Consider the following 17,534-nt stretch of genomic DNA (forward strand, 5'->3'; position numbering starts at 1 on the left):
GAATGAAGCAGCACTGTCATCTAGTTCATTTTACTTACAGACATGTTAAAGCAAGAAGTGTCTCTTGTTGGCACAATGTGTTTATTTCTTGTTGATTGCTTCCACCTCTCAACCTTCACGAACAGTTCCTTTTCCTGTAGTTTACTCAACGGGTTGTGTTTTAGGTCGGTCCTGGGCGGCGGCAAGCACTGAAGGACTGGTGATGTATTCACTTGAGTCTGATATTGTTTTTGACCCGTTTCAACTGGACTGTGATGTGACGCCTGAGAGGATACAGGAAGCTAGCAGTAACAAGGAGCACACAAAAGCACTGATCATGAGTCTGAGATTGAATGAGCCACAGTTCATTTGCCAAGTTATGGAGGCTGTTAAACCTTGTGATAGTGAGTTTATTTCAGTCAGTTTAGTCGAGAAGGGCTGAATTTTGCAGCAAAAGTTGAAACTAAGATTCTTCTCATTTATAAAAAGAAATAAGTTTTGCGTTGGGAAAGAGAAATGGCAAAAACTGAATCCGTATAGCTTCAGTACATTTACAAAAACAGTACACAGAACAGTTAAATACATTTGCAACCAACAGAAGAAGTAGTATTTGTTTTCAATAAGATAATCAAGTCTAATTCAATAAGATTAAGCAATACGGAAATGAAAGCCAAGTTTGTATTGGGATAAAATCTGATTTCGTTACACTTTGCAGTTCCTTTGAGTGCCAGTAGGGCACGAACAAACAAGTTCTTACCTATTTCCTGATAATTCAAAAGTCCCAAGTGGACTGATTGTGGTCTTTTAGAAGTTTGGTACCACAAGATATGCAAATTACATTTTAGACAACTGCATTGTGCAACCAGCCACATTGCGCTTGTAGAGACGAAACTCCTTGATGATACAGTGTCATGTGATACTAGACTAAACAAGCAGCAGAGTTTCAAAAAGGCTATTATTTTTACGTGAACGCAGATTTTCGAGGAAAAAGTGACGCGTGAAATCGTCAAAAAAATTAAAGCTTGTTAGCCCTGGCATAACTCATTCTGTTCATTGTTGATAAGTCGAGATAATTTGAGTCATTATATTCCAATCACAGTTTAAGTTGGAATTGTTCAAGTATATGCCCTCCCTCGCGTGGAATTTCGCGGAGCACTGGTAGTAGTCTAGTGTTTCGAGCTTTGTTCTACAAAATATAAATTCCATTTCTTTGAATCGCCCGATGGGCTTTTGTTTTTAAACAGTATCAACAGTCTTGCTTGAGGCCGCCTGAAATGTTGCCGCGTGGGTTGACTGCGCATGCAATAAAAACCAAAACGCAAAAGAATGTGGAGGCATTTATTTTACGATTGAAGTTAACATGAAATACATAATAACGTATTTTTATTTTTGTTCTACTAGTTTCGTTGATGGTAAGGTTACTGAAGGAGCCCTATGTAGATCGTGTGTTGAACTTTGTCGTGGTACAGCTGGATAAGTCACGCCATCTTCATTTTTACCTGTTATGGTGCCAGCAGCTATTAACTGTGCACGGCCAGAAGTTGAAAATGATGTCAAGTAGATTGCTGGTTGTGTTGCGCAGTTTACAGAAGAGTATCTTAAGACAGCAACAGGATATTGGCAATGTGTAAGTGACTGCAGCATAAGACGTTTTGCTAATTTATGGTGTGTTGGGTGAATGGGAATTGAGATGGAGCGAGAATATAATGGGCTCAAATATAGAGGCTTACACTGGTGACGGCCACTAGGACCCTCGGATTTGATGATGGGAAGCACTTTGTTGCCTAGAAGTTACAGGCGTCAATTTCATCAAACGTTTCCCTCCAATAGTTTATACTTCTCTTGTGCAGAGTATAAGTGACGAAAAGTTTGTTTGCAACTAAAACCACTCAGCCGCGTTTTTTAATGTGCCTTAATCCTTCTTAATTAAAGCGTAGAGGCACTCTGAACAATTTAATTATGAAATTCATAATGAACAGCACATTAAATTGCACAACATCCAAATTTCTGCCAGGTGTTGTAAACTGATTGTACCATGCGGAATGTTTCGGTTGGTCGGTATTTGTTTACTCGTCGCTGAAATGTCGTATTCCTGGTGCGAGTTTGAAGAGCTGATACCGATCGACCGATCAGCCAGAGCCTCACAGTTCAAATTCTTTAGGGTATAAGTGGTCTGTAGCTAAAATCCTGGTCGTGATTTGGTGATAAATTATGTAGTTTATCGAGACTATCACTAGTTTGCAGATTTAGTCCCCAAACATATTCCCCGATCCATTTTCCTAGTATGCTGACATTCTCAAAATAATACTTATACTTGGTCTAAACCAGACACAAACACAAGAACTCAGTAACTTACCTAAAACTTTAGATACAATCTATTGACAATAGATGTAATTGTCCGGACTCTCGACCATCCGGATTTCTTGAGCCTTGACTGTGCATGCTAGTAATGATGAAATTGCCTTAGTGCTTGTTATTTGTTCTGTAGCCATTCTAACATGTTGGCATTTGTCAGAAAAATCTGGACTAATATAATGTAAATTTTATTCAGTTCATTACAATGCTTTGTGACGGTCTTCATCTTTATTCTTCTGGGCAACTTCAGCCTCTGAGAGCAGCAGAGCCAGTTAGTTTTAATCCTTGGAAAAAAAAAAAACAAAGCTAAATATGATTTAACTTATGAAATCATTCGTGTGTTAACCACGGATAAAACTGCCATAACAGTACGATTTGATAATAGAGTGTGTGCACGACGGCCATGTTGGAGGACCGAAACAATACAATGATTTTCCTTTGGGAAATATATTCTATTTTTATGCAAATATCTTCTATTGTTTTAGTCCTCCAAGGCCGCCGTGCACACACTCTATAACTTCAGTTGTGATGTTGGTTGTAAATTTGTAAAAATAGTCTGGAAAATCGAGAGTACAATATATTTGTCAGACACGAACCAAAATTAGCTACTTCACTGGGATGCTTAAGCCCATTCTTTATTTAACTACAAATTTGGATATTCCAGTTTTATAACGGTGCATTTTTGCCTCTTTTGTAGTTGTTCAAGTAACACATACGCCTTAACATACATCATGGCTCTAGCTGATGTGATGTCAGCCACAAATAAGGACGAGAATGACGCCATGGAAACCTAATAATAACTATGACCATGGAAATACAGCAAGACACCCTAGTAACCTGATGCTAGAACAACGTACGATGCTCTACGTTCCGTATCTACAAGTTTCGAAGTTACAAATGAAACTTATGACGTCTCACCTTCATGTTGTATACACATCAGAACAAGCAGCCGTGAAAAGGACTGGTTTTCCTGAACGAATCCCTCGACAATTTAAAGATGTCATTTAGTGCTACGGTCAACCATTCTACATTACGCTAAGCTATTTCACCCATCGCTAATTCATTTCGTGTTACCTTCAACCATTCTACATTACGCTCAGCTATTTCACCCATCGCTATGTCATTTGATGCTACGGTCAACTATTGTACATTAAGGCCTGGCTAAACTAGGAAACATTGTTGCGAAAACACTGTTGCGGAGGTAAATGTTTCCCAGTTTAGCCGCACGGGAAACATATGTTGCGGAAACAAACTTTGCTGCTCGGAAACTATAAATTTGCTACCCAGACACAAATTTTGCTTCCGAAACATGTGTTTCCCAGTTTAGCCACAATGAAAGCAATGTTGACTAGTTTCCAGTGCTGCTCATTAAAAATGTTTCCTAACAACAAAGTCAGTTTATTATACTGCGCATGCGTGACCCTCTGTTTTCTGAAACAATATTTCCTTGTTTAACCACCGGGGAAGCTAAACATTTTTTTTTTTGTTCCCCCTTATTTAGCCACCACGAAAACATAACAAGAAACAATGTTTCCTAGTTTAGCCAGGCCTTTTCTCTCAGCTATTTCACACATCTCTTCACATTCATTTCATGTTACGCTGTACCATTCGCGATTACAATGTGTTTTTTGAACATCGGGAAGTAGACCATTCTTGTTTTGACTGTTCTACATTACAAATGAAGGGTGAGCTATTCGTACTTTGCCTCGACTGTTTAACTATTTCATGTTCCACTTCGATATGAGTTGCTAGTCTGTTTGTGTTTTGGCTAGACCGTTTCGCTTTACACTTTCCTATTCCAGTATAGAAAGTTGAACAGTTTTTACTTTGGCTGTGCCACTCTTTAATTGTCTGTACTATTTTGTAATGGACACTTGTACCATTTCTTTCTTGTCTGTACCGTTTGAAATTCATGTATTTTTGGTGGTAACGGCCGCCCATACAAAAGTACCCTTTTGCGAACTATTTTCCCAAAGAGCTCTGTAGCACAGTTATCACAACCGGGGATACTAGTGAATAAGGGATCTCCCGGACAAGCCTTGAAAGGCTTCTTACGTTTCCAGCTCAATATCATGACTTTTGTTAAGAAATACTATTGGAACGATACCTGCAGCTAGTGATTTTTGGCAATAAATAAAGTTGAAAAGTTAACTTGAAAGTGCATTGCTTTGTGACACCTAGTCAGTATAGGAGCCCATTAAGTGGTGAGTCCTATTCAGACTGAGTAATTCGGGACACTTGAAACCACAGAAAGGAGCCGTCAGCAATTGGCAGCACGCCGAACTATCAGTCAACTATTATTATTATTTTTTTTTTTTTTATTATTTTTATTTTTTTTTATTTATTTATTTTTTTTTATTTATTTCTTTATTTTTTTTTTAATCCATTATACAGTTTTGCAAGTGATTTCAAATCAGATAAATCACTGCGACCCAGCGCAAGTTTCATTTTCTATTTTGGCGGGAGGTGGAGGAGGGGGAGCGGGAATGAAAGGCTATTGTACAGCACCGATCGATTTCCGTCATACCAGCAGTCTCGAAGGTTTTTTAAAAAATTGTTTACGACCGGCTTTGCCATTATCTAAGTGATAACAAACTGTTATCAAGTTGCTAGTCGGGGTTTCGCTCCTTGCACAGTATCCTGGCGGTCTTGCTTGAAGTGACAGATAGCTGGTCTGTTAATATTGACAAAAAGACATTCGACACAATTGATCACGAAATTATCTTAAGGACGGTGCCTACTATTATTACTGCGCATACGTTCTGCGCATCTCAAGATACTCGGGTTTCCTATGGGTGGTGCCTACTAATACAGGGATATTTTTGCGCGGTTTAAAGCTATACGGAGAAAGCAGAACTTAGCAAGTGCCTTTGGTATCTCAAAAGAAAATTGGGGGTAACCATGCATTTTTCAGAGATAATTAAGCTTCAATTTAGGAAAAAATCTCATACATTGCTTTAAATTTTGGCGCTTTTTAGAGATATTATTGCTTAATTATCTCTGAAAAATGCATGGTTACCCCCAATTTTCTTTTTGGATTTCAATAGCCCTTGCTAAGATCTGCTTTTCCCGCATAGTCATAAACCGCACAAAAATACTTCAGTATTAGTAGGCACCGTCCTTAAGAAATATGTCAAACTTTGGTGCCGACCAAACAACTATCACTTGGAAATACGACCGGACCCAAAGATGCAATGGCAAAATGTCAACTAGCATACTACAATCTTGGTAAAATAAAATGAAAAAATGATACCACCCCTCCCTCTCCCCCCCCCCCCCCCCCAATTTCAATGATTGAAAAATGGCGCGTTTTGTTTTACGCGCGAAATCTTCATTGATTTTGGGGGAGGGGGTGTTTAATTTCTCATTTCAATCCGTCCAAGATTGTCCGAATCAGACAATGAGATGAAATCTGCAATCACACTTTTAAAACTAAACCTAGGGCAAAGAAACTCAACCACACGAAAACAGTGGTCCTGTGTGGAAATGAAAACATCACATAAGTATTGCATTTAAAATGAAGTGTTGATAAATTGTGTGTCGTGTGTATTCTATTAATCAGGCCCGGCCAGGGGTTTTGAGTATATGGTATCTTGGGCCTTTTTATTTTAGGTATATGGTATTTTTTGGTCAAAATTCGGGTATGAAGTATTTAGTTTTTCCTGAATTTTAGGTATTTGGTATATGATACAGAAATTTATAATTCATTTTACAGTTTTTTATGGTTCTTACGTGCGAGATGCTGGACGGGACAGCCCCCTTCTCCACACCCTCCCCCACCCCTCACAAAAAAAATTAAAAATTGCAATCTCATACCCAATTATTTGCTAACTGGTATCGTTTTGTAGATGGCAACCGCCTAAATCTTGTTCTACTTGGAACTGCACGGGTAGATTCAAACTTGAAACATTTGCTTATGCCTCACTTATCACTGGCTGCTTGTAGTAACAGAGACCGAATTCATGGACGTTGACACTGTGATAGAAATCTGCTCACCAGAAGTTCAACAGGGTCTAGCAAATGCAACACGCATAGTGCAGACTTTAACTCCAGAAGTGTAGAGTTGCTGAAATAACAGGTGAAATCCATTTGATGACCATGGTAACTGATGGACTAAGTGTCACTGCAGACATCATTTGTTCTGTGAGTGTTGGCGTCAACAGTATGTTTGGAGTAGCTTGCAAAAACAGTGTCTCTTCGTCCGCTGATGCTGGGGGTCTGTTCCTAACGTTGACGTTGTAAGCCTCTTAACTCTCTTTATTGAAAACTTCTTTTCCAGATGTATCAACGAATTATTGAAACGTGTCACAGGTACAAGCTACAGGTATTTTACAAATCCAGTGGTCTCCTACTACCTTCATCCTACTTTAGGCGATGTTGACATAAACTTCTGCGACCTTGCGAAATTACCAAAGCCTTTGTCTGGTTGCTTAACTAAGAAGCAATGAAACAAGCTCCGACAGTCGACACAGCAGAACGGCAGGAGTGTCAGGCAGAAAACCACAAGGAACTTTTCAATGAAAGACAAGGCAGTCACCTTGCCATTGAACCTCTACGAGTCTGCACCCCCAGAACAACATTCAGTTGACTTTGACGTGCTTCTAAATGAAGACATCCGCGCTCAGCAAGATACCAGCACAACTCATAACGTTGTCATTATTCAGTCTACGTATGTTGTAGTTTCCCGAATGTACAAACTGCGTTCTGCTCCAAACAGCCCACTGTATATTATAAAACTATTATAGGATGTCGTTGACGACTGTGAAAGTGCTGGGCATGTCAGAACTCTTTGTCACACCCAGGAAGTTGTTGATCTGCTATTATTTACTACTTCTGGAGAAGAAAACGTCATCCCAAAAGAGGCAATAAAAGGGGTGGTAAGCAACATTACAGTTGTTGACAATGAAACTATTGAAATAGATGAGGGGGAGTATCATCTGCTCCTGGCCTCGTTGAACGGGTCCACTGACACCACCTCTTGCAATGAAGCTGATAAAGAACCTTTTGCTGAGAACTACTTTGAGGAACAAGGTGACAAAGATTTGATGACCACAGACGTTGGTCGGCCGCAAAGGAAGCGAAAGAGGGCAGTGAACAACGAGTTTCTCTTCTACTAAGATCTGTCTCATTCATTTTTAGGTATTTAGTATTGTCTTAAAATAATTTTAGGTATTACGTATGACACATTTTACGATTTTAAGGTTTATTGGTATCTTGTGGGAAAAATATAGGGTATATTGGTATCCCACTACCACCCCTGGCCAGGCATGATTAATATGGAGATGAAATAGGCAAAGTTGCGTGTCATGACAATAGGCCATTTCTGAGTTGCTGTGAACTTCACTATAAAAACAAAGCTAAACGCAAAACTATTCATACAGAAATAAGATTCGTTTGCATATGAATGAAAACAAATTTTCATAACAAAAATTTTGCACTTAGCCTCGCTTTCATAATGAGGTTCAAAGCAACTCGGAAAAGGTCTATTGTCAGAAAGGCTGAGTTATTGCAGCGTTAGTGTTATGAAATTTTTGCAAGGCAAATAAAGAAATGGAATGCTGAAAAAGCACCTGTCAGAACGAGCTTGTACTCAATTCAAGCTATATTGTAATATTACATTCCAGTGGTGAAAGGTACCGGGAAATCAATTCGTGTTAGTTCTTGTGAATGTAAAGTTCTAAAACTGTCTTTGTTTATCGGCGGCTGTTACCACCAAAAATACATGAATTTCCGGCTAATAGGGACAGGAGGCTCTGGGGACGAAAATGCCATGTTTAACCCTTTCACTGCCAAATTTCTTGCTCTCTCTGGACAATTATCTCGATGTAGATGACCAAAACGGATTTAGTTGTCCTATATGAAGATCTCCTTTGAAATGTTCGCTGCTCTGCAATAACGAGGACTCAAGTTTTTTTTGTGACGTCACCTATTTGAACCGTTGTTGTTTTGCTCGCGAGCACAAACACATTCTAATTGGTAAGTTGTCGGTTTATAAGTGTTTGTTTATAAGGTTTGCTGTCATGAAGGAATTTTGGTTTTAAAATGAGATTTTGAATTAAAAAATTGGAAGCAAAGATGTGTGTTTTTCAGCTTTGTCGATGCCGCAGAAAACGGGCATTTTTGGTTTTGCTTGAAAATAAATGTTGATATGGAACGGCAAACGGAAGATAAACTCAGTTTATTTGCTCTTAAAGCCTAAAACACTTACTAATTAACACTATTAGTAGACCATAATAACCAGATTTCTGGATTTGAGAACGTGACCAATCTTGAAAGTGGTAACCTCTAAAACGGCGACATTAGTCGCCTTTAGCGGTGAAAGGGTTAACTAAAGATACTGGTTGTCAGCCACTCGTTAATTTCAACTCGGAAACCATGCCAATCGGCAAATATCATCGATATTAGTATTTTTGCAAAGTATTGTAGAGATCTGAGTACAGGAAATTAGAACTAGAGGGGGAGGGTAGCTGGCATCAGCCCAAAAATGACCAACGTTGTAAGAAAGGACGAAATCAGAGTAAGAGGGGAAGTTATTTTGAAATTTCGGCTTAAATGAAAAAGTATTTTAGACTCAAGATAGCCAAAGGACAACAGGCATTTATCCAATATTGTCAAAGTTGGGTAGGAGTGTCTGTCACGTGACTTACCCTCGTCCAAACCATAGCCCTCACACGTACATCACCCTAGGTGCCAGAACTTAACCCTAACCCTAGATCTTAACCCTAATCCTGGAAATCCTAGCTCCAACCATAGTTTTGAGTAATGCTTGTGTATGGCTTTCACCTGGTGATGTCACAAGTCCCGGTCACGTGACCTTAATTTTTTCCCTTAACCCTTTCACTGCCAAATTTCTTGCTCTCTCTGGACAATTATCTCGATGTAGATGACCAAAACGGATTTAGTTGTCCTATATGAAGATCTCCTTTGAAATGTTCGCTGCTCTGCAATAACGAGGACTCAAGTTTTTTTTTGTGACGTCACCTATTTGAACCGTTGTTGTTTTGCTCGCGAGCACAAACACATTCTAATTGGTAAGTTGTCGGTTTATAAGTGTTTGTTTATAAGGTTTGCTGTCATGAAGGAATTTTGGTTTTAAAATGAGATTTTGAATTAAAAAATTGGAAGCAAAGATGTGTGTTTTTCAGCTTTGTCGATGCCGCAGAAAACGGGCTTTTTTGGTTTTGCTTGAAAATAAATGTTGATATGGAACGGCAAACGGAAGATAAACTCAGTTTATTTGCTCTTAAAGCCTAAAACACTTACTAATTAACACTATTAGTAGACCATAATAACCAGATTTCTGGATTTGAGAACGTGACCAATCTTGAAAGTGGTAACCTCTAAAACGGCGACATTAGTCGCCTTTAGCGGTGAAAGGGTTAACTAAAGATACTGGTTGTCAGCCACTCGTTAATTTCAACTCGGAAACCATGCCAATCGGCAAATATCATCGATATTAGTATTTTTGCAAAGTATTGTAGAGATCTGAGTACAGGAAATTAGAACTAGAGGGGGAGGGTAGCTGGCATCAGCCCAAAAATGACCAACGTTGTAAGAAAGGACGAAATCAGAGTAAGAGGGGAAGTTATTTTGAAATTTCGGCTTAAATGAAAAAGTATTTTAGACTCAAGATAGCCAAAGGACAACAGGCATTTATCCAATATTGTCAAAGTTGGGTAGGAGTGTCTGTCACGTGACTTACCCTCGTCCAAACCATAGCCCTCACACGTACATCACCCTAGGTGCCAGAACTTAACCCTAACCCTAGATCTTAACCCTAATCCTGGAAATCCTAGCTCCAACCATAGTTTTGAGTAATGCTTGTGTATGGCTTTCACCTGGTGATGTCACAAGTCCCGGTCACGTGACCTTAATTTTTTCCCTTAACCCTTTCACTGCCAAATTTCTTGCTCTCTCTGGACAATTATCTCGATGTAGATGACCAAAACGGATTTAGTTGTCCTATATGAAGATCTCCTTTGAAATGTTCGCTGCTCTGCAATAACGAGGACTCAAGTTTTTTTTTGTGACGTCACCTATTTGAACCGTTGTTGTTTTGCTCGCGAGCACAAACACATTCTAATTGGTAAGTTGTCGGTTTATAAGTGTTTGTTTATAAGGTTTGCTGTCATGAAGGAATTTTGGTTTTAAAATGAGATTTTGAATTAAAAAATTGGAAGCAAAGATGTGTGTTTTTCAGCTTTGTCGATGCCGCAGAAAACGGGCTTTTTTGGTTTTGCTTGAAAATAAATGTTGATATGGAACGGCAAACGGAAGATAAACTCAGTTTATTTGCTCTTAAAGCCTAAAACACTTACTAATTAACACTATTAGTAGACCATAATAACCAGATTTCTGGATTTGAGAACGTGACCAATCTTGAAAGTGGTAACCTCTAAAACGGCGACATTAGTCGCCTTTAGCGGTGAAAGGGTTAACTAAAGATACTGGTTGTCAGCCACTCGTTAATTTCAACTCGGAAACCATGCCAATCGGCAAATATCATCGATATTAGTATTTTTGCAAAGTATTGTAGAGATCTGAGTACAGGAAATTAGAACTAGAGGGGGAGGGTAGCTGGCATCAGCCCAAAAATGACCAACGTTGTAAGAAAGGACGAAATCAGAGTAAGAGGGGAAGTTATTTTGAAATTTCGGCTTAAATGAAAAAGTATTTTAGACTCAAGATAGCCAAAGGACAACAGGCATTTATCCAATATTGTCAAAGTTGGGTAGGAGTGTCTGTCACGTGACTTACCCTCGTCCAAACCATAGCCCTCACACGTACATCACCCTAGGTGCCAGAACTTAACCCTAACCCTAGATCTTAACCCTAATCCTGGAAATCCTAGCTCCAACCATAGTTTTGAGTAATGCTTGTGTATGGCTTTCACCTGGTGATGTCACAAGTCCCGGTCACGTGACCTTAATTTTTTCCCTTAACCCTTTCACTGCCAAATTTCTTGCTCTCTCTGGACAATTATCTCGATGTAGATGACCAAAACGGATTTAGTTGTCCTATATGAAGATCTCCTTTGAAATGTTCGCTGCTCTGCAATAACGAGGACTCAAGTTTTTTTTTGTGACGTCACCTATTTGAACCGTTGTTGTTTTGCTCGCGAGCACAAACACATTCTAATTGGTAAGTTGTCGGTTTATAAGTGTTTGTTTATAAGGTTTGCTGTCATGAAGGAATTTTGGTTTTAAAATGAGATTTTGAATTAAAAAATTGGAAGCAAAGATGTGTGTTTTTCAGCTTTGTCGATGCCGCAGAAAACGGGCTTTTTTGGTTTTGCTTGAAAATAAATGTTGATATGGAACGGCAAACGGAAGATAAACTCAGTTTATTTGCTCTTAAAGCCTAAAACACTTACTAATTAACCATAATAACCAGATTTCTGGATTTGAGAACGTGACCAATCTTGAAAGTGGTAGCCTCTAAAACGGCGACATTAGTCGCCTTTAGCGGTGAAAGGGTACTCACGAGAAAACACTCCGAGTCACTGAAAGCGCGCTTCCCCGATCTGGAAGTCCGCTGTGATTGGTCTAGGTTTTTCTCTGATTGGGTCAGATGACGTTCGTTGGGAAGGAAAGATTGCGTCACGAGCCAAAAGAGCGTTTCAAGGGAGGCTTATAGGGTGCGTTTCTTTGGGAAAATCCGACTCCGGATTTCTGATGCAACAACACTCGGATCATGGTGTATCAAAGGAACCGACGAACCCACTCTTGGTAAAGGTTCGTCGCTTCCTTTGATGCACCATGGTCCGAGTGATCTTGGATCAAAAATCCGGAGTCGTATTTTCCCAAAGAGACGCACCCTTAAGGTACAGTCTCTCCCCACGGCAGCCTTTACTGCCTTCCCAGTATACTAGTATAAATGCTATTAAAAAAGGAATTGCGGAGCTCCGCTTTTAGCCTTGGCTTTTCATACTGTCTACAACTTTCAAGCCAATAAGGGAACAGCTCAGTGCGTGGATACAATGGCTCCGTGTCTCAATCTCGTTCCCAAAGCCCACGTGCCTTTTGGTCAGCGCCAAGACACGGAGCTCCATCACTTTACATCATTCACCATCACTAGGCATTATTTGCCGACACTAGACATCATTCACCATCACCAGGCATCATTCACCATCACCAGGCATCATTCACCATCACCAGGCATCATTCACCATCACTAGACATCATTCACCATCACCAGGCATCATTCACCATCACCAGGCATTATTCACCATCACCAGGCATCATTCACCATCACTAGACATCATTCACCATCACTAGACATCATTCACTTTCACTAGACATCATTCACCATCACTAGACATCATTCACCATCACTAGACATCATTCACTTTCACTAGACATCATTCACCATCCCTAGACATCATTCACCATCCCTAGACATCATTCACCATCACTAGACATCATTCGCCATCACCAGGCATCATTCACCATCACTAGACATCATTCACTATCACCAGGCATCATTCACCATCACTAGACATCATTCGCCATCACCAGGAATCATTCACCATCACCAGACATCATTCACTATCACTAGACATAATCAACCATCACTAGACATCATTCAGCCCCAATTCAAATTCTACAGTGTAAATAACACTATTACTTGTCTTTCTAATAAGCAAACAACTCAATTGTACACCCGATTTTAGCCAGTCAGCTGAATTCCCAAAACTCAGGCTACACTAGCTGCGCATACTTGGAACATTGTCATTCTACTAATACAATATAGTAATGCTTGTCAATGTCGTGCAGAAGAAACCAACCCAAAAGGTATTTCAAATTAAAGTCGCACTGCAGTCGCACAATGAGAAACGTGCTTTTCCACAAATCTCCTTCTTTTTCTCTCCTTTGTTTTTGTTTTCAAGATTTGTTTTATAGATAATTTTTTATTTCCCGCGTCTTGAATAAAATTTTATACTATTTTAAGTTTGCGTTATATGTTACCAAAGGAATCAAAGGGTGTAAGAAAATTCTTCGTCTTTGTTTTTGTTCTCTTTTTTCTTTCTTTCTTTCCGGATTTTTCTTTCTTTCTTTCTAATGGTGACTTGAGTTAATATTATTGTTAGTCAACTTTGTAGTTTTTATTGTAACAGGTATTTTGCATTGCTGGAAACATTAATACAATAAGAAACTGTATATATTGTTAGTAATTTGCTGGTGTAATATAAGGCTTTGGAAATGTCAGATTGTAATATCATATTCTATCACGGTATTATAAGTTATGTTAATGTGGTGTACTCATGTTCAACTAACATATAGAGACTTGCGTTCGATGGCCAAGCGTACTCTCACATTTTCTCGCAAGTGTATTGAGCATTTCAATTTCAATTGTTACTGCGCGCGCTGCAGTTAAGTAATTGAAGTAAACAACAAGACTTGCATCGACTTTTGGTCAGTGCCAAAACGGTAAAAAACTTTCGCCGATATGCATGCAAATTTGATCAAGACCAAAGTGAACGCAAGTCATCTCAAGTCAACGCAAGGGGACGCAAGTCCTGGCCAAATGGTGTCCCATTAAGGGGTTAAAGGCATCTTCTTGAGAAGGTTTTTGGGGCGAAAATAGCTGGATGAACTGAGTTGGCTGGAAAAATCTCAGTCAGCTGGTTTGTGCAAAATGCTGAACGTGCAAAGATGTGTAGCCTACGTTTTTCTTCAGCCTTGACGACCTGTATCTATTTGGAATTTTTAATAGGAGCTCTACTTCTTAAATCCATACGAAAACACGTGTATTCGACTTTGACAATTGGCTCGGGCAAACAATCGTTGAATTTTGATGGCTCATGTTTTGGCCAGATGCAGTTAATAACGGACGATCAGAGATGCGTAAAACATTTCTCTCACTACTTGTATATGTTATGCACAGCCTGCGGCTCTCCTTGTTAATCATACCTCCAACCACTCACTTTTTACAGCTAATTTCGTTATTTGTTGCTTCGGGAATTCAATAATTACATGCAGAGTATCTTCCTAATTTGAAAATAATTACAGTCTCTCATTGATTAATTTTGAATTAGAATTTAAGTTTTTAATGGCTAAATATACATTCCAAGATTTACAGGAGGTGGTCGCTTACGGGAAGCCTAATACTGGATTGATTAATTAATTACATAAAAATATGACCTTATCAGCTAAAATTATGCAAATAGTTACATTTTGTACGGAGACAATGACATTTCTATTCCATGGCTTAAGGAAAAGAGTGAAAGGACTGGTATATTTCACATTGAATAGCGCCTATAGTGTATTTTGTTTCAGCTCAATTTGTTAGCATCTCCCAAGTGTTAGCATCACTCCAAGAGATACCGCTTCGCCTTTTTTTACGTCCCAGATTTTTATCTATGCAAACTTTGGCGGCGCTAGTTGTAACACCCCTTTGCAGGCTATTTGAAAGATGTCTCCTTTTATGATGTTGCCATTTGAAATTCTATTTTTCATTTTCCAACATCTTCGGATTGAAGAGCGACTACCCTTAATGCTAGTTTGCGAGAGCTGGAACACGCTGCTCTTCCATCCTTTGGTACTCCGCTGCTTGAAGTTTTCCGCATTTGAGGCTTAGGACCTTGGTATGAACTTTACGTTGACATAGCGTTATCCCTTGACGCCGACGTTTGCTCGTTGAGTTTTTTTCAGTACGAGTGTACTGTGTTAGTTTTGGAATGTGTAGAAGAAGTCTGTTGGAGGCATTACACAACTTTAAGTACTTTTCGCTTTTTCGTACAACGCTAGAGGATTCAGTTGTGATCACCATATTACAACGGAGGGAATGCTTACAACACTTGCACTTTGCTGCCCACACAACCCCGTGATAATGTAGCGACCACCGCTATGAAATGTGCAGCACACTCGCTTTGATATTTTACTTTTTCAGGAATTATGGATGAAAAGAACAGTGGACATGTTTTTGGATTGCTGCATTAATTTAAAATGTATTTCTATTCAGCACTCACAGTTAAACGTCGACACTATGCATGCCATTTTGCATAGAACGAAATGCGCAAATTTGAAGAAAAAAGCGATAACTGTGGACTACGAACGCTCAGTTGGAATTGATGGTTTTCTTTTCCGTCTCACGGAAGATGTGAACGCAGCCAAAGCAAATCCAGTTCTGTGCTTATGTGAGACTACAATAAACGAACAACAAAAAACTCTGTTTAATAATGGCAATTGAACTGAATGGAGAGCAATTTGGTCTGAAATCATACGCGTGATTTCAAAATTGAATGAGCGCGCAGCGCGAGTTTGATTTGAAATCACAAGCATGATTTCAGACCAAAATTGCAAAGTTCAATTACCACTTCATCACACCTATTTTGAAATCACAGAGTTTTATTGTCAATATTACATTTCTATTTTTATTACTTCATTTCCATTTAAATGGGCTAAAGGAATGATGCGATTAAGATAAAAAAATGGTGCAATTTAGGAATAAATCGCACTGTTGAGAGCCAATCAGATTGCAAGGATCACCAGTGATTTCAAAATGGGTGTAATAAAGAATTTTAATATCCCGGTATGCAATTGCGAGGCGAGGTTCATTGATGATCACAATACGTTGTTGTATAATAACATGGTATATATTACAATCCTATATCCGAGAAGTAGATACGACAAGCCCCAATTGTCAAAGTCGAATATACGTGTTTTCGTATAGATCAAGAAGTAGAGCTCCTATAAAAAATTCCAAATAAATACAAGTCCTCAATGCTGAAGAAAAACGTAAGCTACACATCTTTGCACGTTCAGCATTTTGCTCCAACATTCTGGCTGAGATTCTTCCAGCCAACTCAGTTTATCGAGCTATTTTCGCGCCAAAAACCTTTTCAAGAAGATGCGTTTAACCCCTTAATCGCTAATTGAGCGTCTACTTGCATGGGACACCATTTGGCCAGGACTTGCGTCCCCTTGCCTTGACTTGAGATGACTTGCGTTCACTTTGGTCATGATCAAATTTGGTGCATGTCGACGAAAGTTTTTTTACCGTTTGGGCACTGAAAAAAAGTCGATGCAAGTCTTGTTGTTTACTTCGATTACTTTGCAGCTCGCACAGTAACATTGAAACGGCGTTTTTGACAACTTGCTCAATACACTTGCGAGAAAATGTGAGAGTACGCTTGGCCACCCAACGCAAGTCTTTGTATGTTAGTTGAACATAAGTACAGCACATTGACATAACTTATAATACCCTGATAGCATATTACAATCTGACATTTCCATAGCCTTTTTTTTACACCAGCAAATTACTAACAATATATACAGTTTCTTATTGTATTAATGTTTCCAGCAATGCAAAATACCTGTTACAATAAAAACTACAAAGTTAACTAACAGTTATTAGCTCACTTCACCACTGGAAAAAAAAAAGAAAAAAAATTAACTAAAAAAAATCTTGAAAACAAAAACAATCCAAAGGAGAGTAAAAGAAGGAGATTTGTGGAAAAGCACGTTTCTCATTGTGCGACTGTGCGACTACCTCTTGGGTTGGTTTTTTCTGCATGACATTGACAGGCATTACTATATTGTGCAGATAGTGAAGCCTGAGTTTTGGGAATTCAGTTGATTGGTTAAAATCGGGTATACAATTGAGTTGTTTTCTTATTAGAAAGACCAGTAATAGTGTTATTTACACAATTAAACCACAATAACGCTTCAGAGTAAAACGATGTTGAACTTGTCAAAATGCAGTCTATAAAAGCATGCTCTGTAGAATTTGAATTGGGGCTTAATTTCAAGTTTCTTCATGGTCTAAAAGAAATGTAAAGAGTTTTTGTCCTTAAGTAACATTATAGTGCTGATAACCTAAAGGAGAATTGCCTAGTTTTTGTTAACAATGTCTAGTGATGGTGAATGATGTCTGGTGATGGTGAATGATGTCTAGTGATGGTTGGTTATGTCTAGTGAAAGTGAATGATGTCTAGTGATGGTGAATGATGCAAAGTGATGGTGAATGATGTCTAGGGATGGTGAATGATGTCTAGTGATGGTGAATGATGTCTAGGGATGGTGAATGATGTCTAGTGATGGTGAATGATGTCTAGGGATGGTGAATGATGTCTAGGGATGGTGAATGATGTCTAGTGATGGTGAATGATGCCAAGTGATGGTGAATGATGTCTAGTGATGGTGAATGATGTCTAGTGATGGTGAATGATGTCTAGGGATGGTGAATGATGCCTGGTG

The 17,534-nt window shown here is 39.0% G+C and overlaps 1 protein-coding gene and 1 pseudogene across 4 annotated transcripts in view; both read left to right on the forward strand.

Moving 5' to 3' along the window:
• The window catches only part of LOC146457769 (periodic tryptophan protein 2 homolog), a 59,472-nt gene extending 54,987 nt beyond the window's left edge, over nt 1–4,485 (forward strand). For all 4 annotated transcript variants that reach the window (XM_085091467.1, XM_085091468.1, XM_085091469.1 and 1 more), the window contains 3 exons: nt 165–383; nt 1,381–1,606; nt 3,032–4,485. In XM_085091467.1, the coding sequence (XP_084947593.1) occupies nt 165–383; nt 1,381–1,606; nt 3,032–3,128 (542 nt within the window). In that variant the 3' untranslated portion in view covers nt 3,129–4,485. The remainder of the gene's footprint in view (nt 1–164; nt 384–1,380; nt 1,607–3,031) is intronic.
• Nucleotides 4,486–6,432: 1,947 nt separating this feature from the next.
• Nucleotides 6,433–7,451, forward strand: LOC146457773 (uncharacterized; annotated as a pseudogene).
• Nucleotides 7,452–17,534: the final 10,083 nt, after the last annotated feature.

This window comes from Pavona decussata, unplaced genomic scaffold (assembly GCF_977016875.1).
Source record: "Pavona decussata unplaced genomic scaffold, jaPavDecu1.1 SCAFFOLD_237, whole genome shotgun sequence".
Taxonomy (NCBI): domain Eukaryota; kingdom Metazoa; phylum Cnidaria; class Anthozoa; order Scleractinia; family Agariciidae; genus Pavona; species Pavona decussata.